Source organism: Clarias gariepinus, chromosome 17 (assembly GCF_024256425.1).
Source record: "Clarias gariepinus isolate MV-2021 ecotype Netherlands chromosome 17, CGAR_prim_01v2, whole genome shotgun sequence".
Lineage (NCBI taxonomy): Eukaryota > Metazoa > Chordata > Actinopteri > Siluriformes > Clariidae > Clarias > Clarias gariepinus.
Window position 1 is genome coordinate 26,811,414 of NC_071116.1, and position 27,997 is coordinate 26,839,410.

Genomic DNA, 27,997 nt, shown 5'->3' on the forward strand with positions numbered 1-27,997 from the left:
TACTGTCCATATATCAAATGATTAAATTAGTACACTTTCAATTCTTACAAATGGACTAAAGAAATTATCATACTCATTTATGTCCAATCTACTATTTTATAATAAGAATAAAATAAAAAATATTAACATTTTCAAAAAAATGGAAAAGAAACTCAATTAACGTGAAAAATATTTTAAAATGTTGTAGCAAATACATGGTGAATAAATATTGCAATTAGAGGGGCCACCATGTACAGAATAAATGGTATAGAAGATGAACAAATTAAAAAATGTCAGAATCTAAAAATGCATTAGTGCAGAAATTATTGTATTTATAGTCATGACTATAATAATAAACTATAAATATTAATAATATACAAATAATACATATCAAAGAAGTATCAAACGCCTATACACTGTCAACGCTGCAGTTCTGCTCCTGACCGATAGATGGCGAGGCTAAACTTTACCCTAAGTCGCTGCCTCAGCCGAGAGGAAGAGCGCAGTTTGTTATTGTGGGAAGTAGCAAGTGAGCAGAGGAGCTTTATAAACTGTAAAATGGTGGAACGGAGGTGCTGAGAATGCGGTATGAGTTTCGACATTAACCGTACATGTCGTTTGGACTAAGTGCGTGGTGAGTTTTTTTTTAACAGTAAAAAAAAAAAGCTAATTTCCAGACAAACCCGCGTTAACCATATAGGGCTGTATTACAAACGGGTAAATAGGTTGCTTCCACGTGCACTACTTAGGGTCTGTCGTAGTGGGCTCGTGCGCGTGACGTATGCACTACAGAGTGAACGCGGAGTAATTTGTAATACAGCCTTACATTAGATCAGCTTTTGGGTGATTTCTTTATACCAGTGTGAGGTTTTAATGCTCAAAGTGAACTCATGATCGAGTTAAAGATTCAAATAAACGAACAGTGTAACGTCAGTTGCATTATTTATAGAGATAAATACAAACACTTCTTCTGATGGGATTTACCAGGGAGCACGCGATACGATATTATCAGATATTATCACGATACTCGGGTGGTGATTCGATTTATATATCGATCCTATAAGTATCACGATTTTATAAATATCCTGATTCTATCCTTATTTAAAATAAAATTATTTAAAATATAAAATAAATTAAGTAAATAATTTGCTTCTATCACACAGGACTGTGTACGTTGTGCTGCCTGGTGTGAACCGTTTAGAGCACCACCTGCAGGATTATAGAGGAACTGCAACATTTTACCATCAATGCAAACAAATGCACAGCGCTACTTTGGCATACGAATTTAATGCGTTCCGGAGGCAAAATTTCGTATTGTGAAACGCATTTTCCCATAGGAAATAATGTATATAAAAATATTCCATTCCAGTCACCCAATATTACCAATTTCCGACACTATAGTCATATTTTTGTATATAAATCAGTCAAAGTATTTAGAAATGATATGTAAATTAAGTAAAATGTGAAATAAATAGGTATTAAACCTCACTTAACCTTTATTTATGATTCCTGAAAGTGCCTGCCTTTCTTCTTGCTACTGGCCTTTTTTATTTCCAACAATATTTTTATTGATTTTAAACAGGAATATACCAGGGAAACGTGTAATACAGTTATACAGATTTTATAACCCCCTTATAAACCCTATAGCACCCACCCCGCCCCTCCCTGACTCCAAGCCAGTTTTACATGCATACTAAAGGCTAGATGCCAGGCATTAAAAAAAAAAAAAGGAGAAAACGAAAAGAAAAAAAAAGAATATCAAGCTGGAAGTTTTTTGTTTTTTTGCGTACTACTGGCCTTTTTAAGTATTTACATTTATTACAAATTATTTCTACAGGTCCCTAAATCTTGCACAAAATGCAAAAAAAAAAAAATAATTTACACGCGAAGGAGCAGCGTTTTTACTCTGTGTCTTTCATGGAAGACTGACCTCCTTACTCTGTCTCTAAAGGAGACGTCAGCTACCCTCTTGAGAAAACCCATGTCCGCGATCTTGTCCTTTCGGTCATGACTCACTGCTCATGCCCATAGGTGAGGTTGGGAACAGAGATATACGTACATATACAGTATATACATAATGATTTACAGAATATCAGAATATAATAGGTTTTTCCTTATCTGGAAATTATTTGAAGTGACCATGAGAGCACACTAGAGACTGCATGACAAGTTCTCAGGAATGAAAAAACGTTGGCCTTGAAAAGCCCCAAGACATCAATAAAAAGGAACCTGTGAAGGAGTTTAGATACAATCAAGAATAAAGGAATTCCTACATCAGCTGTTTTTTTAACTGTAGATTTTCGTCATGTCAGAGTTTATCAGTTAAAGCAGCATTCAGTCACAGTTCAACAGTGTGTGTTTGTAAACATTGTGTCTTTCTGTGAGTGTGTTTTTAGGTTTAAAGACCTCAACCTGGAGCTCAGTGGTGGTCAATAAATGTTCTGTGTCTTCTGAGTGTGTGTGTGCTGCTGACAAAATGACTGTCACTACGAGAACCAAAACCTACAAGCTGGTAGTCCATAAGAAGGGCTTCGGAGGAAGCGGTGAGTTTCTACACGTCTCCACAACACGACAACAAGTTCTACATGAACTGTAAATTATAACAATCACACCCTGCACTGGTCCTTACTGGTAATCAGAAGTGCTCCTACTGTACACACATTCAACTCTAATCTACCACAGCAAAAAGGAAGGACACAAGGACAACCTTGTGGTGATATTTTGCATTACAGTGTAGCCATAATACTACTAAACAACTAACTTGCAGTGTTTTTTACAAAAAAAAAAACAAATACAGTCCCTGACTTATGAACGAGTTTTGTTCCAGGAGCACATTCGTAAGAAGTGCAGTGAGTCTTTTAAGCTTTTGACACGAATATACAATATAAAGCGTACCAATGCACTTAACTAAATTTCTGATTATCACTAATTATCACGGCCCACACCATGGCCATGAAAATGCCCGCTGCTCGGAAGCATACAACAAAAATAAAAGAGAAAAAAATAATGCTAATTGGAATAACTCGAGTCAGTTCATACTGCTCCAGTACATACATTTTATCTGGATTCTAAAACAAACAACTGTTGTGCATTTTGCCCTTTTTCTGGGCTTTATTTTTAATTTTCTTGAACAAATCACCAAACGGATTTTATTTCCCGGTGTGACTGACTGTTACCTGTCTCCTCTTTCAGATGATGAGCTGATGATGAACCCGAAGGTGTTTCCTCAGGTTAAGCTGGGGGACATTGTCGAGATCGCACACCCGAATGATGAGTACAGGTGAGAGAGAGAGAGAGAGAGAGAGAGAGAGGTGGAACGTTTCATCAGATCTGTACGACAAAATTTAAAAAGCATGTATCAGGTGCTGAATGTTATAACGGATGAGCAGAGCTTCTCTAAAAGCTTAGGAACTTGTTACATGATGTTCAGAGTCCATCTTTACAAAGATTTCTGTACAGTGTGTGAAAGAGGCATCAACTAGAAGAAATATTATTAGTAGTAGTAGTAGTAGACTGAAAGCTGCAGTTTGTACCGATGGTGATGATGGTGTTTCTGTGCTGCCTTGCCTCTCTAGCCCGCTCCTCCTGCAGGTGAAAAGCCTGAAAGAAGATCTACAGAAAGGTATGAACTCACGAGCAACTATTTGACTGAACAGAACGACCTTCTGTCGAGGCAGGGACGCTCGTTCTGCTCGTTCTCAGGGACGCTGATTAAATTTTACTTACTGAAAGGGTTTTAAGTGGTCTATTTAACGTTAACATCTTTTTAATTACATCACTTTTTACTAAAACATTATTTTATAATAGTTTCTGGTCTGTTAACTCCTAATTAGTGCATAAGTCATTAACTTTAATAAGTTGTAAAGTATTAACAATGACATTACAGTAGTTTATATGTTCACGGTTGCAGATATTTTTCAGCCTGTGTCTGTGAAGCGTCATGAACGCACACAAGGACGTCCTGTTGCTAGAGAAACCATAACGTATTAAAAGGAGCAGGTTAATATAAACCTGCGATTAGGAGCTGCAGCGCTGTCAGAGCTGAGCTTCTAGGGAATAAACTGAGTGATAGATGCGGCACGTGACGCCAATCCTAGCGTTCTCTGTGTTTTTCTTTCTTTTAGAGACGGTCAGCGTGGACCAGACCGTCGCTCAGGCCTTCAAGCTTCGCGCGTATCAGGATGTCATTATTAACATCGTCGATCCCAAGGTGTTCAGACGCCACATTCACAAGAGACAAATAGTTAAACCCTCTGATTTTATTTAGGATAAAATTAAACAAGTAGAGGTTTTACTCCAGCAGTAGTGCTGTAGTGTAAATGAGATTGTGTGTGTGTGTGTTTGAAAGGAGGTGACACTGGACCTAGTGGAGCTCACCTTTAAAGACCAGTACATCGGCCGAGGAGACATGTGGAGACTCAAGAAAAGTCTGGTGATTAATTCACACACACGCACACAAAATACACCCAACATTAACTACATGAGGTTTTTGATTTACTGCCTGTAAAGTAAACCTCATACAGGTTTGTGTTCTCCTGCAGGTGAGCACGTGTGCGTACGTGACCCAAAAAGTGGAGTTCGCAGGGATCAGGTCAGTCCCAGACACAGGTTTTATCATGTGTGTGTTTGTACATCTCATTTTAAGTATTGAAATGTCAGGTTGTCACTGTTTGCACATTTGCACGTATACTTTGTGTTGTCTCTTTTGTATACGACTTAGACTTGAGTTTTCTTAAAATCTCAATCTGTGTTTGGTACGCTCCAGGGCTCAGGCGAGTGAGCTGTGGGTAAAAGGCGAGAAGGTCACATGCGGTTACATCAGTGGAGACACGCGGGTGAGGCTGATCTTCACACACTTTAAAGCAGACGTTCTGAAACACAAGAGTCTGAAATCTGATGATGTTCGTCTGCAGCTCACTCGAACCTTTAATCACACGAGATGAGAATAAAGTGTTTCCAGGCTTTGCTTTATCATTTTTGATTACTTATTTAAATATATATAATTAATATTGTATTATTAATTTTAATATATAAATATTCAACTATAATCCATCTTATGGTCATTTTAAATGTAAATACTTTAATATATATATATATATATATATATATACGCACACACTACCGTTCAAAAGTTTGGGGTCACTTGCTAATTTCTTTGTTTTTGTTTAGTGATTTATTTTCTACATTCTACAACAATACTGGGGATTTCAAAACTAATTACGTAACAACAACAAAAATAACAGTTAGTTGTTATTTTAAGACACAGAGGTCAGCCTTTCTGTAATAGTTCTTGCAAGAACAGTATTGTCAAGTGCATTTGCAAAATCTGTCAAGCACCATAATGAAACTGGCTCTCATGAAGGCCGTCCCAGGAGGGCGAGACCAAAACCTACCACGAGACGTTCATTTAGAGTCATCAGCCTGAAAAATGACCAATTAACAGCACCTCAGATTAAAGGCGTTATGAAGTCTTTACAGAGCAGAAGTAGCAGAAACATCTCACCATTAACTGTTTAAAGGAGATTAATGCATTTTTTGGACGCCTTCAGCATTCCTTTACAATGTAGAAAGAAAGAAAAATCAGGAACCATCATGGAGTTAGAAAGTGACCCCAAATTTTTGAACAGTAGTGTGTATATATATATATATATATATTTATTTTTTTAAGTATTTAAATTTGGAAAAAGTATTTATTTATTGTAAATGATCTCCTGTGCCACCTGCAGTGCCTTCACTAGGGGGCTTTTGGTAGTACAGTAATAAAAAGTACACAGGATCATCAAAACTGTGATGATCATATTTTAAATATCGATATCTTATAAGCGGCATAATATTTGCAAACATACATGCGGGGGACAAAACAAAATCCCAAATCTGCAATTTTCAAACCCAAATCTGATGAACACAAACAAATTTTCTTCAATAAGAACGATGTGTTTGCAAAGAAATGAAGCACAAAGCATGCATACACATTTCTATGATTGCAAAGTAAAATGTTCACACCATTTGCAAATTACTCAACATATTATATTTTATTACATACAGGCAATTTTCAAACATGTTTCCAGTAACAAATAATCTGTTGGTGAGTTTTACAAACAATCTCTTAACCAGTGTTTCCTCATAAACGTCCCCAGGAGTACTGCAGGTGGGCTGAGAGATATTATTCTTAACAAATAAATAAAAAGCTTTTAATTTTCCTCTCATGTTAATTTTCATAATTTATATTGTTTATCCTGTTGTGGGGGGCCTGGAGCCTGTGCTAGGAGAATTAGGGCATAATGAAACAAAGCCATAGGATGTAAACAGTGTGATATTGTTTTTAATTTTAAAAACAAAATATTTTTTCCTCATGTCAGTGTATTGTGATGAGACAAACACAGGATTGTGTAAAAGTCTGTGTGATGAGTGTCGCTCTGTGCTGTAGGTGGTGTTCCGCTCCAGCTCTGCCATGGTGTACATCTTCATCCAGATGAGCTGTGAGATGTGGGACTTCGACATCTACGGTAACTCGGGTCTCCTCTGAATGTCCTCACTCGTTCAGTGTTTAAACAGCATTAAACCGGGCTGATTTATGATCAGTGTAGCATGCTTCCAGATCAGAGATGAGGCTGAAATATAAAGTTCGGATTTTTAAAGCTCAAAATATATCCATCAAATATCTTTGCACAAAATTTGGGTGTAAAATGTATATATTTCTTATAGTTTTGGTATTCTAAATACTGTAATTCTGTATGGACATGTGAATATCAGTGGAATCCAGCAAAACTGTTCTGGTCTCTAACAAGTTGAAAGAGAAATCGGATCAGAACATCTACAGCCCAGTTTCAGTGCATTTATTATCCTACTTTACAGCATCATATATTTATTTATTGATTTTTTTTTTCTTTAGGTGATCTCTATTTTGAAAAGGCAGTTAATGGTTTCCTGTCTGACCTCTTCACCAAATGGAAAGCAAGTATCCACTTTTCATCCAATGTTTTTATTATTATTATTATTATTATATACTGAAATATATATTAACAGATAAGGTCATTGTTAATGTTTTTAGGAGAAAAACTGCAGCCATGAGGTCACAGTGGTGTTGTTCTCCCGTACCTTCTACGCCGCCAAGACCCCAGGTGACGTAAAGGTCTACACACACCACACACAGGTCTTCACATCGTGGTGTGCTTTACTAATCACATCAAGTGGTCAGAACTAGTGAATAAGCAGCTTTTTTTTTCTTTTCTTTTTTTTTTTTTTTTATTAAAAGATGTACACAAAAAGTGACCAGAAGTCTCACTTCTCATGCTTTTACAGATCTTTCTGGTGAAAAAAAAAAAAAATTGTGACTTGTAATTGAATTATTTTAAGTTACATTTTTTGTAACGTTATTCATTATAACTATAAATGATTTAGAATTAAGTAATGCCATTTTTTTTTTATCATCAGATGAGTTTCCCGAGAGCCAGAGAGGAGCCATCAGGCAGGATCACGAGGGACGCTTCTACGAGGATTTCTACAGGTCTCATTCAGAACTTTACCACTTTAAAATGACAACGTTGGCTGTAAAGTACTGTGCAGAAGTCTTGTGCCCCGCTTCATTTAATATCAAATTTACTGATATAGATTGAATAAAAGTAACAGGAACAAAATGTTTTACTGCAACAGACTGCACAGTGCCTAAATTTATCATTTGAAAACCAAAGTTTTTTATATAACATCCAATCAGCAGCCTCGTTTCCCCTCTCGTCTGTTCCAACCTCTTAGTGTTCATTCAGAATTATGTATATACAAATCACCAGCCTGATCATCTGCACCTGTTTCTCACTGGTTCGTGTCTTAACTTGAATGTTTTTTTGTTTTGTTTTTTTATTCTTAAATGATTTATAGGTCACTGTGTGGCTTAATAAATAAAAACAAACATTCTGAAACTCAAAATTTTAACAAAAATTCTCAAAACATTCTGAAAATGCTCAGGACATCTGGAGGACTACTTTAAATTAAAATGGTCTATCTCTTTTGAAAAGCTAAATCAAGACTTTTGCACAGTGTTATATCTTTATATCTTGTATGATCAAGTACGTCGAGTCTGTGATGATCAATTCCATAAGTTGCTGTGCTTCGGTGCAGAGTGGTGGCTCAGAACGAGAGGAGAGACGAGTGGACGTCTCTGCTGGTCACCATTAAGAAGCTGTTTATCCAGTATCCAGTGCTGGTGCGCCTCAAAGGAGCAGGTATACACACACACTTTACTTTCCCAGCACATAACAGTAATTTCTTGATTTTACCTCACATTTGGATCAGGATAACTCGATGTATTAACTTTGCTGTGTCTGACAGACGGGTTTCCGTGCGGACAGAACTCCACGGCCGCTCAGGGGAATTACCTCGAAGCCATCAACTTGTCCTTTAACGGTTTGCGATATCTGATGCTGATCAACATAGTAATAACATCATAGTTAGTGCGTTTACATTTGAACTGTCTCCGAGTCTGAACATGTCTCTGGTTGTGTTGCAGTTTTTGATAAACATTACATCAACCGTAACTTTGACCGCACTGGTCAGATGTCGGTGGTGATCACGCCGGGAGTGGGCGTGTTCGAGGTGGACCGGCTCCTCATGATCCTCACCAAACAGCGCATGATCGACAACGGTGAGGCCGAACACATAATGTAACAGTGAAACATGTCGGAGCCGAGTCTTATCGGACACCCTAGATAATAAAATGAAAAAGAGAAAATGCTATTTTCCATTATAAGAATATATAATACGTTATATATATTTTTTCAGTTGTAACATGTTGTATATTACAGAGTTTGTGCAGTTTATTGATTGAACTGCGTGACACGGAGCTGATCTGTGTTGTTGAGTTGCTGTGTGGTTTTGAATGGCAGGTATTGGAGTCGACCTGGTGTGTATGGGAGAGCAGCCCCTTCATGCCGTGCCTCTGTTTAAGGTTTGTCTTTCATGGCAGGGATTTGCTCAGCAAGTTTTTTTTTTGTAAGTGTGAAAAACTATTCTTACGAGGGATGTTCAAGTCAAACCGGGACTTTTTTATTTGCACAAAACAACAACACAGGTCTGAGAGTAAAAACTCCCTTTATGTCGCTATATAATCCTCCACTACACTAATGCACTAATCCCAGTGTTTCACTTGTGCTTGGACACCATCAAGGTAGAAAGTTTTCTCAGTACGCCAGAGCAATGTCAGATTAAGGTCTGAAACGCTGGCTTCTCAGGAACTCCTTTAAGGTGAGGTCAGGACTGTATGAGGGATGTGGCAATAACTTCTAGGCGAGTTCCTGTAATGTGTAAGTGTTGGTGAATGATTGTGTGTACAGTTCGCACAGACATGCGTCTCTTTTTTTTCTGCAAGTTGTGACAAGTTATTCGTCAATTTTTAAGGATCAAGGCATTCTACTCGCTGAATGTTTATGGGAAGGACTGCAGGGGGCTCAGAGGTGCCAAAAGTCCCAGTTTGAATTGAACCCTATTGTTGTTGTTTTTTTTACTCTAACCACTCTAACATGTGACTGTGTTCTTTCCTGTATTGAAATCTAACCTGAGGGTGTAAGATAACGACTCTGACTCTTCCACAGTTACACAACCGAACAGTACCAGGAGACTCCCGACTGGATGACTACAGTCTGCCTCACTGGATCAATCACAGGTGAGAGTGCAGTTTAGATGGAGGAAGACCAGAACCCACTGGAACCATCAAGGCTTGCAGTTAATGAGAAATAGCCTCAAGTTCCTGTTTGGTTTTGGTCTCACTAGTCTCACAGTGCTCTTGTCCAGGTTTTTGTGATGACTAGACGAAATATACAGGAAAGGAAGTGAAAAACGGTTTTAAAAATGGCCATAGTAAACATTCTGTAAACATCCTGTACTGTATAGTAATGATTATACTGTATTTATCGTTTCACAGCTTCTACACGTCTAAGAGTCAAGGCTCATGCAGCTCATTTACTCCCAGGATTAAACTCGCTGGTCAGAAGGTGAGGGATCACGTCTCATCATTTAATTCAGATGAATGGTGTTAGATAAACGGGGCTAGTCGGGTCAAGCGTGATGTATTTTTTTATAAGGTTTTGGTATTTTTTATAAGGTTTATGAAAGTGATGCCACATTTAACATGTAAACATTTTACTTGGCACTAGGGGGCACTTCTTACTTACCACGTCAGTTCAGGATGTGTTTGTGTAATTAATAACTGGAGGCAGGGTATATACTTAATTAAATATTGTATAATACATGTATATATTGTATATAATATGTAATGTTTTTAGTGTTTAAATTTAAAACGCTTTAAAGGTGCTTCAGTAAAGAAGTAAAACTTAAAAGTATGATGAATGTCTGGAATTTTTAGCTGCTTTAAAAATGTTGTTTTTAATATTTAAACACAGTGTGAATATCATCACCAGATTTAATCTATTTGTGAATTTTAATTAAGACACATACTGAAATACTGTCACACTTTTTATTTTTATAAAAGTAATTGTGATTTTTTTTTTTATTTCATTCCAGGGTAGAAATGCATACAATTTAATGTTTTATATATCTGTAAACATTTATTTTTATTGTAATTATGTTTCTTTTCCAAGCTCCATGCTGAGAAATTAAAGAACTGCAAAGAGCACTGTAAGTTCAAACTTATACTTAATTTAGAATAAAGGTCATCCCCGACTTACAAACATTTGGGTTACGAAATTCCACAGATCCGGTTTCATCACAGAAGTATCACACATAAATTACACAAAACATAGATGCTGCAGTGCACCAGATACCAATATTTACAATTATATACAATATTTTCAGTGTGTAAGTGAATGTATAAAATGTCTAAAGTCCGATATATCGTGTGTGTGTGTGTGTCCGAGAGAAATGAGTCGGTCTCACCGGTTTCATTGAATCAGTCCAGGAGCATGATGATAGAAAATGTCAGTCCCTTAAAGCTGTCCTGATGGTGAATAATCCTAGTTTCGGAAAATCCTCAACAAGTTCACAGTTTAATACAGTGGAAAACAGCTATGAGACAAAATGGGCGAGATTTCCCAGACGATTTAAAGGTGCAGAGACAACACTGGTTTATTTCACGTGTGGGATTCATTTCCTCAGGCTCGATTATGGTTTTTGGCCACATGAGGATAGGTTGGAGCAAGGGGACAGATTTAGTCAAGTGGATTAATATGCTCTACAGTGTATATTTGTGTCAAAGTCATTTTGTCGGACTTAAGAACAAATCGGACCTACGAGCGTGGTCACGGAACGGAACTCGTTTGTAATTCGGGGACTACCTGTATGTTTATTTTTTATGTGAATATGCTTATTTTTTTCTGCTCTAATTTCTTTAGCTTACAAGTCATTTTATTCTCCTTTTTTTTTTTAGCTCTTGGTTCTCCTAAGGACTCGGAGAACAGTCTTCCCATCCAGGTGGACTACGATGCTTATGATGCTCAGGTCTTTAGACTTCCAGGACCCGTGAGAGCACAGCGGGGCAGCAACCTCCGGTAGCGCTCAAAAATTCAGTACAGGCTCCATAGAGGCATCAAGTTATTATGGTTTATAACAATTATCATATAATAATAAAAAAATGCTCATTAGAATTATTATTATCATTGTGCTATGTTAGCTCTAGTAGGGAGAAGGACACGAGCGTTAGGAAGAGCTGGTGCTCATCAGAGATGGGTGGAGGACACTATGGGGGCTGCTCTCCCCCCTCCCGTCCTGTAGGAGGTACCGATGAGCAGCGCAGCCTCGCGTCCGATGACAGTCTGGGCCAGATCTCAAACATCCTTCTGATTCCTCGGCAGCCCCTTCAGTACGAAGTCAGCAGCTCACTCGGCTACACCAGCTGTGCCAGAGGTACGGGCGAGCAAACCACGGCCAATACACACAACTCTGTCGTTTAGCGGGAAACTGTGAAAGATTTGTCCAACACAATATAAATAAGTACCTGTTTTAAATAGTTGGATGCGAGGGGTATGCGAAAGAAATATAGAATAGTCAAATGGATTGATGTGTAGATGCATTGATGGTTCAACTGGTTTGGATTTGGATCCAGTTGTATCAGATTTTCTTACTTTCTCTGTGTGTGTGTGTGTGTGTGTGTCAGAGCTCCTTGAGAAGCTTGTGGAGTCTCAGCGGGAATCGAGCGCGCCGGGCCGCTTCACTGTGGGCAGTGCTGAGTCGACGCTACACGTCCGCCCGGGCGGGTACACGCCCCAGAGAGCCCTCATCAACCCCTTCGCTCCTTCACGCATGCCCATGAAGCTCACCTCCAACCGCCGCCGCTGGATGCACACCTTCCCCGTGGGTGAGTGTAACACAAACAAAACAACACACTCACACTCTCGCACACCAGGAGCTCGTCCAGGAAGGAATGAATCCCAGACGTTAATGTCACAGCTGTAAGAAAGTAAGATGTCCACGTGATAAGAGCTTTTTAAGGCATTATATGGAAGTCCTTGTACTGGAACACTCTCCAGATAGACGTGATTGTGTTTCCTGTGTTTCAGGTCCCTCTGGAGAAGCCATCCAGATCCACCATCAGACGAGGCAGAACATGGCTGAACTGCAGGGCAGTGAGCAGAGTGACCCCGCCCACACCTCCGCTGAGCTGCTGGAACTGGCCTATCACGAGGCAATGGGCAGGTTAGACACGCCCACTGTACACAACAAAATAACAGGGTGATACAATTATAAAAGTATCAGCATTTTAATAAGAAACCTTTTTTTTTATGGTTTTTACACCATAAGGCTGTGTTATACAGTCCAGGACTGAAAAAAAGGGGAAAAAAAGTCATATTTAAAAATGGTAAAAGTATTGGCCTACATCAAGCAAAGAAAACAAATAAGGAGACTCAAAATTACTGGAATATTATTAAAACCTGAAAGGATAGTCATTTAGATGTCATTTAAACGCTTGGAGAAGTCGCATTGTAAAAAAAAAAAAAGGCATTGGAAATCAGAGCTATGTTTAATAGTTTACACACACACACACACACAATGTGATGAGAACGAAACAGCTGTTTAGCGAGCTGCTAGTGAGCTAAGGCTACGATTTAGGAGTGACGCTAAGAGCTCATGTGACCTGATGAGTCCAGACTGACCCTATTCCAGTATGTGTGATGGGCGTGTCAGGGTAAGAAGGGTCCACTGTACAAGCCTCTGGAGACAGTGTTATGATCTGGGGTGTTTAAGTCGCTCAGGTCGAGACTCCGCGACGTTATGGGGCAATAAAATGAAGTCAGCTGATGACCTGAATGTACTGAATCACCAGGGTATTACATCTATAGAGATTTTTTTCCTTGATTGGCACGGGGTATATCCCACAACTCTGGGAGCATGGTGTGTTCATGTGTGTGTGTTCATGTGTGTGTGTGTGTGTGTGCGTAGGCGAACAGGACTCCCTCAGAATACAGAGAGTGGGCTGTACATCAGTGCAGGAACAGATGATTTTTCTGGTAGTCCAGCCAGCAGTAACAGCACAGGTACGCCACACACACATCACACAATTACACTGCACCTGCACCTCCGTCAGATACGCTACACCACACCTTCATGACCCGTCTTCATATTTGTAAATGTTTCGTGCAGGTACACCCGTCAACCGCGGCTCTTTCGACGAGGGCTCCGGCGCTTCGGAGCCAAGTGAGTCTGACATACAGACACCAAAACACACGGCCTTTACTTTAATATCTCACCAGGGTCCATCCTGCATGTGTTTGTGAAGTTGTGATCGATATTCACATGTTTAATGTATTTCGACATGCATTTTGTATATTTACATCCTTGTGGTAACTTTTCAATTAGTTTTTATAACATATTGAATGTAAATTTTAAATGTTTGTCAAAATTGAGGTAAAGATGAGCACTATACTAAGTGGAATGTGTTATTTTTGATATGGAAACACATAGGCATTTGTATTAAGCTTAAAACTGCTCGGTGCAAAACTTTGCACCCCCATGGGTTCACTTTAACAGAAACACCTGTACCCCAATCGATTACGCAGTTATCTAATCAGCTAATCATGGGACTGCAGAACTTCAGTTGACGTCTACATTCAATATTATTAAATATAATGAGGAATCCCAAAGGAGTTTTCATTTTCTGCCATGGAAAAGTACTCGAACTAGTTACTTTTATTAAAAAGTAACACTGTAATGTAACTGATTACTTTTTTAATACGGTAATTGTGTCATGTAATTAGTTAATTTAAAAAGTAACGCCCCCCCCCAACACTGATAGTAAAGCAACTAACCAATCAAAGATGTAATTGATCACTTGTAATCAATCATCACGCAGAAGGCGGGATTTATGGACAATATGGAGTGTAGAGACTAACTTAACCTTAAAGTTGTAGGGAAAAAAAATCCTTCGCATGTTACATATGCAAACTATAAAGACAGTCAACTTTCATGTAAACAATCAGGCTGGAATCTGTAATTGGAATAATTTTAAATCGAATTTGAAGACAAATCGAGCGTGCAGTGCAACAACTCTTAGCTGATGGCTAATAAATAGCTGTTTAAATTAGCAGGTGTTCCTATTAAAGTGGACAGAGAGTGCACACCATGTATACCAATATTCTATTATAGTCACAGGATCCTGTTTATTATTATTGAACTGAGATTCTCATTATTATTATTATTATCTTAAGACACTCACACTATTAAATCAAATGTATTTCTCCTGCACGTTTGGTCCTAAGGGGAATAGAAACTTTTGCACTCCAATGTCACATGGACTCGATGAGACGAAGGGAGGCTTTCTAACTTGCAGATCAATGGGCCGCCATTGGGTGATTGTTGCTATGGTTACATCGCAGAACGAAGCATCTTTTTTTACTTTTTAGCAAAACAAAAATTCACTCATGTAAAACTTTGTTTCCTGGGCTTGTCAAGAGATCAGGTGAATGTAAACGGTGGTCATGTGATCTGCCGAGTCTGATTCCATCTCTGATGAAGAAGCCGTGTCTGATTCTGAGGGTTTTACTCTGTTTCTGTCCAGAAGGTTCTAGATGGTTGTAAGGTTCTTCAGGAATCTGTGGAACCTTTGGGTGCTGTTTTTTTGGGTGAAAGTGTGATGAGTAGTCAGTATAACCCACTCTCGGATCATGGCTGTGTCCTAAATGTTGGGTCGTCAGGTGCATTATGGGAAATTCCCGGCTCTCGAGAAAGCCTGGCGCGTTAAACATTCGTACGACTGCGTCTGCAGCGTAGTCGTCTGTTTTAGCAGTTGGAACGTATTTTGTTTCGTTGTAAACAAGAAAGAAAAACAAATTGAGGCGGGAATTACAACATTTGGGACACACCCACGATCTGCTTCCACTGCCTCCAGTTGCCTGCTTCATCCTTCTTTTGGAATCTGGTTCTCTTTTTGGGAATTTTAACTTCTTGGGCGGCTTTTTTCATCGTTAATTAGGAGTTAATCACCACGCTGCGCTTTCAGAGTGATTTACTATATGCATGTGCTGCATGCAGTGTTAACCTTCCTTATCCAGTTGCAGGTGTGTGTGTGTGTGTGTGTGTGTGTGTTGTAATTTATCATATTTTCCAGACTGTACTAGGTCAGTCTTTAATCCCAGTGTGACCATCATGGGAACGTGTTTTACAGTAGAGTATGTGTTACTCCAAAATCATTCATATGCTGCAAGTATGAAATCAGCAGGTTTATTTTCATGAAGAACAGGATTTGTGCCTCTTTACCTTTTAAAAAATGTTAAAGCAAAGCAACACGTGTTGAGTTGCAGTCAGAAGTTTACACACACTTGTCATGAACATGGCAATATTGGGCTTACAATGGTTTCTATGAACTGGTCTTTTTCAGGGACACAGGGTAAAACATCCATCTTTAATCACGGAAAATCCCAAGAATTTGGTTCATTCTTTATTTTGAGTTTTCTGTAATCAGCAAAGTCAGAAATAGACATAAAGCTCACCTTATATTTGGATGAAGGTCGCTTAGCAAATTTCACCTTTAGCATAGCAACCCTCAATGGACCTTCTGACATTTGACATTTTTTTCCCATCTCTTATTTCCTGATAAAGTTGTGTTCAGTTGAGTTTTTCATAGGGTTGTGGCTCTAAAAACTTGAAGTTATCCTGCTTTATCCATTACACAACCAATTTTTATGACTGTTTTGGAGTCATTGTCCTGTTGGAAACTTCTAGCTGAATGATTCTGAGATAGTTCTCCATCTTCATCATTCCATTTAATTGTTCAATGCTCCAGTGGTTTGACGGTTCCTGGGATGTTCCTGACTTCTGTAAATCTATCGTCCTCTTCCTCTGAGCTCCTTGGGTTTTCTTATGTGTCAATCAAATGAGTTCAAACTGTCAAACAATCCCTTTTAATGTTAGAGTCCATCACCATCATTATTATCACTAAGAGGAAGTTAAGAAGCTTTGAGCTTAGGACGCATTATGGAACTTTTAGCCCCGATAATTAATCTATTTTAGAAAGCAAATTAAACCTCAACAATAAATTATTGGAGTTTTTTTGTATTAAATATGTTGTAAAAATCATTCTTTCCCAGAAAAAGAGCAGTCCAAAAAAAGAAAAAAAAATTATATATATATATATATATATATATATATATATATAAAGTTCATGATGGGGCGAAAACTTTTGCCTGCTTTTCACGAGGTTTTTAATGTTGCGCTTTACACCACTGTACTGTACACTCTGGAAAATTTAGTCAAAATTCATTTTGTAATCTGTGTTGTGTGTTGCGTTGCTGTGTGTGTGTGTGTGTGTGTGTGTGTGTGTGTGTGTGTAAAACTGACCGAGTTTCCCTCTAACCCCACAGTGCATGTGATTAATTGAACACGCTATAAACTGCACCAGCAGCATCAGACACAATGAAGAGCACCTGAGTAACCCACTGTCTCCTTTTTCTCCTCCCTCCCTCCCTCTCTCTTTCTCTCTCTCTTTCTTTTTCCTTGTGTGTCTTGATGAATCTGTTCTTCCCTCCATCTGTCTCTTTTTTCCCCTCTGTCTTCATGTTGGGCACTTTGTGTGAGTGTGCTTTTTTTCTTCTTCTTCTTCTTTTTTTTTTTTTTTTTTTTAAATACTTGCTCCACTTGGGGCTTTGTGTGTGTGTGTGTGTGTCTACGCTGGGGCACTGTATGTGTGTACTCTGGTTTGTGTGTGTGTGTGTGTGTGTGTGCGCCCCTGAAGCCCTGCAGCTCTCTGCCCCGCCCACAGTGCCTTCATTCTGCTGTACCGTCGGTGTGGACTGGAAGTCTCTGACCACGCCGGCGTGTCTCCCTCTTACCACCGACTATAACCCCGAGCGCCAGTCACTGCAGAACGACTACACTGAGGGCTGCTATGACCTGCTGCCACACACTGACCTGGACCGGTACACACACACACACACAAACACACACACACACCTCCTCGGTCACCTTCACACTTGTTGGTCTTGCTGGCGTTCCTGACTTTAACCCTGCTGATTATATTCCCTAAAAGTTTATACATTTTTACATAATTAGTTAACCAAGCAAGCACTTTAAGTAATTGTGTGTGTGTGTGTGTGTGTGTGTGTGTGTGTGGTTGCACATCAGGCGTGAGGACGACGCCCCTGTGATGAGTGCACCTCGTGTGTTTGAGGAGTTTATCTGCCAGAGGCTGATGCAGGGCTACCAGATCATCGTCCAGACCAACACCAGAAAAGCTCCGCCCACTGTGGCTCCGCCCCTCAGCAGCAGCCCTCTTTACTCCCGCGGTAAATACAGTGCACACCAGCAGGGGGCAGAGTACACAGATCACACGTCATGCTAGTAATCATTTCTCTCTTTCTTCTTTTCCATGCTGTCCTGTTTTTTTCTCCTTTCTTTTTTTTCCAGCACTCTTTAACCCCCCCCCCCTCTCTCTCTGTCTCTCTCTCTGTCTCTCTCAATCCTACAGTCTCTCTGTCCCTCAGTATGTCCTATCTCTTTTTTTTCTCTCTCTCACTCTCCTACGGTCCCACCGTGTTTCTCTCTACATTTCTCTTGTCCTCTGCCTTTTCCTTTTGTCTGATTTTGTTTATCTTTTGTTTATTTTTTTTCCAAAACTCTTAAGTCACTCGCTCTCTCCTTCTGTCTATTTCTCTTGCATCACCTGCATCTGTCTGTCTCTCTCTCTCTTTCTCTCTCTTACTGACGCCTTTCTCTTTGTGTCTCTTCAGTTTTGATTACCCTCTTGCTCTGTTTATCTCCTTTTCTCCATATTGTTTTCCATCTCTCTCTCTCTCTCTCTCTCTCTCTCTCTCTTTCTGTCTCCTCTGCCTTTCTGTCCTTTTCTCTGTCTTGCCTTTTTTTCTGCTTTCTCTTTTTGTTTTTTCTCTTTGACTTCTTTTTTTATCACTCTTTTGAGCCCCTCTTACTTTCAATCTCTCTCTCTCTCTCCATCCCTCATTTTCTGCTCTCTCTCTCTGTCTCTCTCTCTCTCTTGCATGCACTCTCTCCATTGCTCTTTCTTGTGATCTTTTTTTCTCTCTCTCTTAGTTCAGTTCATCAGTGCAAAAGCAGTTATAGATGGTTAATTACATTATAAGTAACGTCTGCCTTACAATAGGTATAATAAACAAAAACAACTACAATAAAAAATAGTAAGCAACAAAAATCTTTCTCTCTCTCATCCTTTTTCCGTCTCTTTTTCTTCCTCTTTTTTTAATCAGTTCCTGCATTTCTTTGCTCGTTGCTCCTGTATTGCTGAGTGTTGCCTCATAGTTTAAAATATAAATTAGATACATTTCCTTTTAGTGTGAACAAAATATAAATGATATATATTTTTAGTTCGTATCTGTCTCACTGTCAGGTCTGGTGTCTCGGAGGAAGGCTGAGGATGAGGAGTGTCAGTTTTGGCTCAGTATGGGACGAACTTTCCATAAAGTCTGTCTGAAAGACAAAATCATCACCGTTACACGCTACCTGCCCAAGTCAGCGTCTCCCTCCCTCACTCTCTCTCACACACACACACACACACACACACGTGTATATATACACAGTCCATAACCATAAAACACACTTTAAATGCATACTGTGTGTGTGTGTGTGTGTGTGTGTGTGTGGCTTGTAGGTACCCGTATGAATCGACTCAGATCCAGTACAGCTACAGTCTCTGCCCCCCTCATGCCGACGGCCATTTTGTCCCCTGCTGGGTGGAGTTCAGTCACGAGAGACTGGAGGAGTACAAGTGGAACTACCTGGACCAGTACATCTGCTCAGCCGGCTCGGAGGACTTCAGGTGGGTCGTTACAGAGCTCACGGATTCCCTTCTCCTCCTCTGTTCTACGACACACCCGGTCCTGATGTTCACCACTCGCTCTTCTCCACAGCCTCATCGACTCGCTGAAGTTCTGGCGCACACGCTTCCTGTTGCTCCCGGCGGGCGGGGCCAGACGGGTCGCGGACGGCGAGGGCCACTGGGACGTTTACGGGGAGGGCCCGGGGGCGGCGGCGGGGACCGGAGACTGGGCTCTGCTCGATGGCTTCATACGCCTTCTGGAGGGGCTGAACAGAATCCGGCGGCGACATCGCTCGGATCGGATCATCCGGGTGAGTGGACGAGGAGGCGGCTGGGATGTTAAGGCTCCGCCTTCTGATGGCATAGAAGCCACGCCTCCTTCACAGACACAGAGGGTGTAAAGTATAAGGTTTCTTTGCCCTTGTTGTTGACAGAAAGGTGCGGCCATCAAGGGGATCCAGGTGACGTCTCCGATCTCCGCTTACACCCCAGAGCCTCTAGCGCCCCCGCTGGGAAAGAAGGGCGCTTCGGCTCTCTCTACACTGCTCGAACTGGATCAGACTCACAAGTAAGTCTTACTCCGCATGTTGCCATGGTAATAGCATCAAGTGTGAAGTCTGATGTGCGTGGAAAAGTCTAAACTGAGTCTCGCTCACTGCACCTTTAACGCAACATTTAATACACTTATTAATTATAATTAATTAATTAAACTAATTTAATTTCCGTAATTAAAAGCGCATCTTCAGGGCCATGTTAGAGTGAAACACACACACATGCTCACACACTTTATTTCTCTCCACAGGACTCTGGAAGAGCAGCAGGCTGCCGCTCAGCATGCGGTGGTTAAAACCAACACCTCACTCAATGATGCTGCTGGTGTTGCCATGGCAACTCCCTACGTTGACAGCCCTAGAAAGGTGACAGAGTGTTTAAAATGTGAAGAGAGCCGCGTTTTTGTGTGTGTTTCACTCCAACGTGACCCTAAGGATCAAGTTGGAGTGAAACACACATGCACACACACACACACACACACACACGCACACGTCTTTACACGTTCGTCTGCGCTCTGTTTCTCTCGAGCTTCTGTCTGGATTTGTTTATAGGGTGTCAAGCACCAAGTGACTCAAGAGACCCTCGCTTTCTTTTCTTTACTTTTTTTTTTTTTTTTTTAAGCAGCCTTATGTTTGTTTAAAGGTCTCATGTTTTACTGTTTCTTTAACAATTCAATTCAATTTTATTTGTATAGCTCTTTTAACAATTGTCTTTGTCGCAAAGCAGCTTTACACAATCAAAAGAATTATTTAAGTCTGTATGGGATGTAAGTGTGAATGAATCAAGATGAGCAGATTGTCCCTGGTGAGCAAGCCGCGGGCGTCAGTGGCAAGGAAAAACTCCCTGAGATGGTAAAAGGAAGAAACCTTGAGAGGAACCAGACTCAACAGGGAACCCATCCTCATCTGGGTGAAACAGAGAGCAGGAATTGATCCGCATTAATACAGTGTGTTAGGTGGCAGGCAGTTCAGCTATAATAGTTAATATGGAATCCAGGTAGTTATTGGAGACAATTGCAGTCTTGAACTATCGAGCAACCGCAGCCAAGTCCTCAGGTTCATTATGGTGCTTGACGGATTTTGCAAATGCACTTGACAATACTGTTCTTGCAAGAACTATTACAGAAAGGCTGACCTCTGTGTCTTAATATAACAACTAACTGTTGTTTCTGTTGTTGTTACGTAAATACTTAATTTCATATGTGTTAATTTATAGTTTTGAAATCCCCAGTATTGTTGAAGAATGTAGAAAATAAATCACTAAACAAAAACAAAGAAATGTGCAAGTGACCCCAAACTTTTGAATGGTATTATGTGTGTGTGTACAGTATATATATATATATATATATATATATATATATATATATACAGTGGAATCTCGGATTACGAGCATAATTCGTTCCGAAAGTTGGCTCGTATTCCAAAACACTTGTAAATCAAATTTAATTTTCCTATAAGAAATAATGGAAACATTAATTATTCGTTCTACAGCCCAAAAAATAAATACATAAAAATAATTAATACAAAATATAAAGTTAAAATAAAACAAATTAACCTGCATGTTACCTTTCAAAAAAGTAAAAAATAAATCCCGGCAGATAAGTGTTTCCAAGTATATTTATTCTTATTATTGTACACCACTATTGCTTGTGTAGCTTGCACGTAAGAATTTCACTCACGTGTACGGTACCAGTGTACCAGTAACGTGACGTGACAATAAAAGCGACTTGACTTGACTTGCAGGCGCTGTGTGTGTGTGTGTGTGTGTGTGTGAGGCTAGAGTAAGTGGAGACTCTTGCTTTTAGCCCCTTCTGTCTCCCACTTCTCATCTTACACAGTAAAACTTTCTCCTTTCGTCTGAATTAAACACACACCCACTTTAATGAAAAGACTGTTGTTCACTTCTAAATTATTAAAGCTTCATTTTAATGTTGCTCGCAACAGCGTAACAGCCCGTTAATTTATGCTCGTGTAATGATGATGGCCCGTTCTATTATTTGCTACATTGTTAGGTTATAGTACAAACTTTCGGGTGGATCCTTCACCTAAATCTAACTAAAAAACTACTGAAGAAAAAAATTTACGCTCTATATCCTAGTTTACATCTCGCATTTGCATTTACACACACCGGACTGCATTACCCACAATGCATCTCCCACACTGGACTACACTCTGTAAACACAATTCCGCAGCGCAAGAGAGAGAAAAAACGTTGGCTCAGTTGTGATGACATGACACTCGGCGTCAAAACAAGAAGCGCATGCGTGATACATGATACAATGTCCAAGACAATGCTCGTTTTTCAAGTAAAATTTCTTAAAAATCTTTGCTCGTCTTGCAGAACACTCGTAAACCGTGTAACTTGTAATCCAAGGTTCCACTGTGTGTGTGTGTGTGTATATATATATACACACACACACACACACACACACACACACACACATATATATATATATATATATATATATATATATATAAATACACTTTAGAGTGTTTAAACTATTTTTTAAAATCGTTTTCCATTATAGTTTACTTTTAAATCATATGTTTATATAAAAAACAACTCTGAGCACTTAAACATTTATTTAATAATGATTTTTTTTTTTATTAACTCCTCCCTGTACCTCACCCCACCTCACCTCCCCCACAGCCGTCTTGTTCCCCCTTATTATTACTATGTGTAGCAGAGTTTGTTTTTTTAAGATCTCTTCACATTTCGTAAGCCCTTTTTTCCTTAATCATGTCACATGTTGATCATTCAATGTGTGTGTGTGTGTGTGCCTGAGTGGTGGTTTGGTGATTTTTGCTTTTTCTCTTCCTTGATTTTTTTTTTTTTTTTACCTTTAAATTTTCAAACAGCAGGAAATCAGAACTGCACAGTTTACGTTCTGCTTATCAACTAAACCAGGTGTACGAGAGCAGGCGGAAATGAAACCCAGCACAGACCCATAAAGGTTAATGACTAATCTGGTAACTTTTGTCCTGTAGCGCTGTTGAGGTTTTTAGTTCTGATTGGTTCGATGTTGATTAAGTAATGTTGCACAAGCCAGAGTGCTGCTGTACTGTGTGTGCCAGGTTTACTTTCTGTACCAGCACCAGTGCCAGTGTTGCTGCTATAAATCTATGAGTCTCGAGTATGAGTGCTTCATTAAAGGTTTTAATGTGAAAATTGCTAAATGCGATGTCAGGACTGTACAGGCGACGTGGCAGTGACTAATACTAATATTAATAATAATAAGTGCAATCAAAAGTCCCTGTTTGACTTGAACGCCCCTCATTGAATTCATAATACATAGAGTGTATTGCATTTTCATAAATAATTACATGTTCAATGCCTTATTAATGCATTATAACATAATATGAATAGGTAACTTTAATGTAGATAAAAAAATATAAGGATTTATAACAGCATTAAATAATAACATCATTAACAATTTATTTTTGCATCAATTAAGCATTTATGAGGAATTATTTAATAGTCACATAAACCCTTTTATTGAACGTATGGATGCGGAATTGAAAGTGTACAGTGCTGAAGTCCTGCAGGGTTTTCTTGCCGAGCGTTTACCTTCACCTTCATGGGTTCTTCTGTCTCTCCGTCTCTCTCTCTCTCTATGTCTTTGTCTTTTCTTTCTCCTGTGTGCTGACAGGACGCCGCGTTCATTTTGGATTTTATTCGTAGCCCTCGCTCGTCCTACCTGTCTCACTCTCAGGTCAGTAATGTCCTCGGGCTCTCGTTACCTCCTTGCACGAATTAGGCATGACCACTTTGTTCTCCGTGTTTGTCTTTCATGCTCATGTGTGTGTGCATGTGTGTGTGTCTCTAAATGGCTTTCAAATGAAAAAAACAAAAACAAAACAACAACATAAAGTGGGTGAGTAAGGGTTTAACCTGACCATCAGCCCGTAGTGCAGCTTCAGTGTAGAGATATGATCACGTTTTATATAAGGCTCACTAAACTAAATTGCTTGTACTAATTCTGAATTCATTTTCTAATGAGATATCGTGATACCTGCAATATCTAATATAAAAATTTTAAGTTTACATAATATCAACATTTATATGGTTGCATCATCCAGCCCTAACCTGCATGTCCTTATTTATTTATTTATTTATTCCATATTAAAACTTGTAGATTTAGATTCTTTGCATGTCAGTAGATGTAATGGTGGATGTTTGATGTAGATATAACTAACATTTATCAAAAAGTAATTAACTCTGTGTTAACGTCCTGAAGATGCCCACTGAGCCTCCTGCAGCCAATCCTGCTGATACTGGGTCAACAGAGAAAGCAGGGAACCTCTCGAATGACAAGATGGTGGTGGGCGGAGCTTCAGAGACTGGTGCTTCAGGGCCTGAACCGGGGTAAATCCAGACGTCGTATATATAAATATAAACATAGTTTAAAAGATTTATTTGGTCTCTAAAAGAACCAGGGGTAACCGAGTACTCTTATTTCATTACTGTACTTAAATAATAAATATTTCACGTATTTCTACTTGACTTGAGTAGATTTTAGGTGATACTTTTTACTTTTACTCCAATCAAGTACAGCAAATTTCTACTTTTACTTCACCACGTTTCTGCACGGAGTTGCGTTACATAACGGCAGAGGTGTGCAGTATAAAATATTAAAGTGTATTAAGTGCCCTGTCTTTTCTTTAATACCTACTTACGCAACACTCGCAATACAACCCCTGTATTTTTAATACTTAAGTAAATTTGAAGGTAAGTTCTTCTGTACTTTTACTCAAGTGCATAAGTAAATAGTCTACTTTTACTTAAGTAATATTTCCCCAAGGGGAATCTCTACCTTTACTGATGTACAGGATTTGTGTACTTTACACACCTCTAATAAAACACTTAAAACACTCACTGTTTAAAGATGAATAATTTTCGACTGTTTAACTGTCATGAAAAGTTGATAAGTGTTCATGCTGATGATGTTCTGATGACTTTCTTCTCCACTTAGGGCTCAGCAGGGCATCCTGTCCTCCTCTTCCACCATGCTGGAGATACTGGAGGCCATCAAACAACCGAAGTAAGTGCACTAACACCACTAGGTGGTCTTTGTGTTAATATCGTTGATCAATGTTGCATTAATGACGTGACGTTCGTACGTGGCGTGTGTATGCAGTACAGGGGTGCAGCTGCTGCCTGAGCAGAAGGGTTTGCCCCCTAACTGCTTCATCAGCGCTGAGGTGGTGCACTGGCTGATGAACACGGTGGAGAACGTGGCCACGCAGGGCATCGCTGTAGAGATCATGCAGGTACGCAGTAAGAACTCGCAGGTTTGATTAGGATTTAATGAAGGTGAAGAAAACAGATCACCAGAGACTAAGTACGAAAGCAGTGCACTACTCTCTCTGTACTACTGTTTCTTTAGAAAATGCTAGACGAAGGCCTGATCGCACACGCGTCCGGTGAGGCCATGCGCCCGTTCGTCTACGGCTTCTGCTTTTACAGAATTGTGGACAAGGACGCTGAGAAAGGTGAGCGTTACGTCAGGGTCATGTGCCAAAAAATGTTCTATTTAAAATATATATATATTTTGACGTTACTAACGCCCGTTCCCGCCCCTCAGCTCTGTGTAGCGGTGCTTTCTCTACGGCGGCCGACGACTTTGCGCTGTTCCAGAGGAAGTGGTTCGAGGTGGCGCTGGCGCTGGAGGAGCGTCGGGCGTGTGACCTGCCGGCCTTCCTGCTGCCGTGGCTGCCCAGCCGACCCGCCTCGTACGCCAGCCGACACAGCTCGTTTAGCCGCAGCTTCGGGGGACGCAGCCAAGCCGCCCTGCTAGGTGCATGTTACCTCACATATGGCCCCGCCCACTTAAAACTCCTTTCAAGTCAGCTTTTCTTTTTCTTTCATTCGCTTCATTATCTCTTCTCCTGTCTTCCTTTGACCGTCCGCGTTTCTTTTTTGCCTTTCTCCTTCGTTCTTGGCTTTTCTCTCTCTGTTCCTCTCAGCTGCAACAGTACCGGATCAGAAGACGGTCACTCTGAACGTGGACGTGAACAACCGCAGTGATCGTACCGAGTGGTGTAGCTGCTACTACCACGGCACTTTCTCGCCCAACACGGCCTTCGAGATCAAGCTGCACTGGATGGCCGTGACGGCGGCGGTGCTCTTCGAGATGGTCAGTGATCGGATTCCTCTCCTTTCCCAACCGAGCTGTGTGTATGTCCGTGTGTTCGAGGTGCTATAAAATGTGCGTGATGTTGTCCTGTCAGGTGCAAGGCTGGCACAGGAAGGCGGCGTCGTGCGGTTTTCTGTTGGTCCCAGTGCTGGAGGTGCCATTCGCTTTGCCCTCGAATCTGTACGGAGACCCGCTGCGTGCTCAGCTCTTCATCCCCCTGAACATCCAGTGCCTGCTCAAAGACGCCAACGACAACCTGTTCGACGGTGAGAGGTTTACACTGGATCTTTGATCGGACTTTTGTTATAGCCACCAGTGTGCAAGTTCAAAATCATTACACGCTTAATGTAAGATGAAAAAGGAGTTTGGAGACAGACTCATGAATTACGCTCTCGTAATTTTTACTTTCTGTCTACTGCAATAGCTGGCAGCTTCCATTAAAGTGTCGTGCGCATCTTTTGCCCTCAACTGTGACATGTTTTGGCCTTAATGATCCTGATATCACTGTGTCTCCGTCAGGGTTCGAACCAGAAACGTATTGGGACCGGATGCAGCTCTTCCAGGAAGCCATCCTTTACAGGTAACCTGGAACAAACCTGTTTAAAGCGCAGACGTGGTTTATGTTTGTGTAGCACTGAAATGACTTTCTCTGTCTGTCAGGTTCGGCTTCGTTCAGGATAAATTTTCAGCCTCGGCTTTCAGCTTTCCTGCGGAGAACAAGCCGCAGTACATCCACGTCACAGGTAAAATATAAAGATGTTCACGTTTAAAAGCTTAAAGTGTTTAAGGCTGGGGAGACACTGTGTGGACTCGACCTGATGGTAACGCTGAATCAGTTTATAAATTCAATTTAAAGTGCACGCCCTATCCTATACGGAGATTGCAAGTTCGGTTCCTGGGTGATGCTGTAACCTCCCGCAGCCGGAGGTCTGGAGTGTGCTGATTGGCCGAGGTCTCTCAGAGGGGAGGTATGAGATCGTCAGGTCTCGCTGTCAGGTTTTCCAGTGAAAAGCAAAGTTGCCACTGAATTCATGGTGCGCTAATTCAGAGTGTTGCTTGTTCACGTCAGAAATTACTGCAAGAAATTTCTGTAGTAAAAGTAATACTATGTCCAGTCTGTCGTCATGTCACACTGTCGCCTCTGCAACTTATACCAAATGACATCATGTCTTACTTACTTACATTGTCCACTAATCCAGGTTGTTTTTAAGTATTGTTGTAGCAAAAGCATTGTGTTGAGTTTATACATGTTTTTGGATTTTCAAGATTAATAATTAAGTGACTTAATGTTTAGTAAAACAGTCAAGTTGTCAATCACACTAAAGGTGGAAAGTTGTAGAGAAAACCAAAGCTTGTGCTTTAAAATCGCAAAATGCTCAAAGTAACTTTGAATTCAGGGGTGTTTTGGGTCTGATGTGCCTCCTAGTGGACATTGTGAACATTATGTTAACTAGATTTCTGGTCAAACAACGTTTGACTAGACTAAACTGAAACTAATACGTTTATTTATGGCGTATATTTGGCAATGGAATGGAAACGGTATGTACAGTATCAAGTTTTTCCAAGTCACTTTTCTGCCTGGTCTCTGATACTGTATGTCACATATGTTAAATAATCTCTTTCTGTTTGTTCAGGCACCGTGTTCATGCAGCTGCCCTACTCGAAGAGGAAGTACCAGGGCGGTCAGCAGAGGCGCCGCCGTAACTCAGCCTCCTCAGCCAGTCAGGGTCTGTTTGGCCCCGAAGAGCGTGTCGGTTACAACTGGGCCTACAACACCATGCTGACCAAAGCATGGCGCACCGGCGTCCTGGGAGACGAAAAGCTCGCCGAGCGGCTCCTCCGAGACTTCACGGACTTCTGCTCCAACAAGGACAACCGGCTTGTGAGCTTCTGGGAGAACTGTGTGGAGAAAATGAACTCCAGCGCCCCCTGAGAGACACACACTCCAGAGGGTTTGACGACGGACTTGTGTTGTCGCACTGTATTTATAAAAAGCCCTAATCGGTGCTTTAATGTAACAGACGAGACAAGAGACCAAATAAAGGACTAAGTCAACATGTTTGGAGTTTTTAGTGTCCGCACAAGTGATACAGATACGGAGTGAT

At 40.4% G+C, this 27,997-nt stretch overlaps 1 protein-coding gene across 3 annotated transcripts; it reads left to right on the top strand.

Annotated features, from left to right (window-relative positions):
• The first annotated feature begins 468 nt into the window (after positions 1-468).
• On the top strand, positions 469-27,947 carry depdc5 (DEP domain containing 5, GATOR1 subcomplex subunit). Of its 3 annotated transcripts, none has more exons than XM_053476131.1 (43): positions 469-613; positions 2,376-2,522; positions 3,172-3,259; positions 3,555-3,601; positions 4,104-4,189; positions 4,328-4,411; positions 4,521-4,570; positions 4,745-4,814; positions 6,407-6,485; positions 6,872-6,933; positions 7,031-7,100; positions 7,414-7,486; positions 8,095-8,198; positions 8,305-8,379; positions 8,483-8,617; positions 8,859-8,920; positions 9,564-9,634; positions 9,893-9,962; positions 10,569-10,605; positions 11,354-11,474; positions 11,597-11,829; positions 12,080-12,280; positions 12,483-12,618; positions 13,363-13,457; positions 13,564-13,617; positions 17,150-17,333; positions 17,539-17,699; positions 18,776-18,896; positions 19,037-19,204; positions 19,296-19,515; positions 19,639-19,772; positions 20,007-20,121; positions 23,406-23,468; positions 23,994-24,121; positions 24,729-24,797; positions 24,894-25,026; positions 25,143-25,248; positions 25,341-25,553; positions 25,723-25,892; positions 25,987-26,158; positions 26,412-26,472; positions 26,553-26,635; positions 27,527-27,947. In XM_053476131.1, exons 2-43 carry the CDS (start codon positions 2,456-2,458, stop codon positions 27,823-27,825), a joined length of 4,770 nt encoding a protein of 1,589 aa, XP_053332106.1. In that variant the 5' UTR covers positions 469-613; positions 2,376-2,455; the 3' UTR covers positions 27,826-27,947. The 3 variants fall into 3 exon arrangements, with proteins under 3 accessions (XP_053332106.1, XP_053332107.1, XP_053332108.1); XM_053476132.1 differs by having other exon boundaries at positions 17,177-17,333; XM_053476133.1 differs by lacking the exon at positions 23,406-23,468.
• The last annotated feature ends 50 nt before the right edge of the window (positions 27,948-27,997 follow it).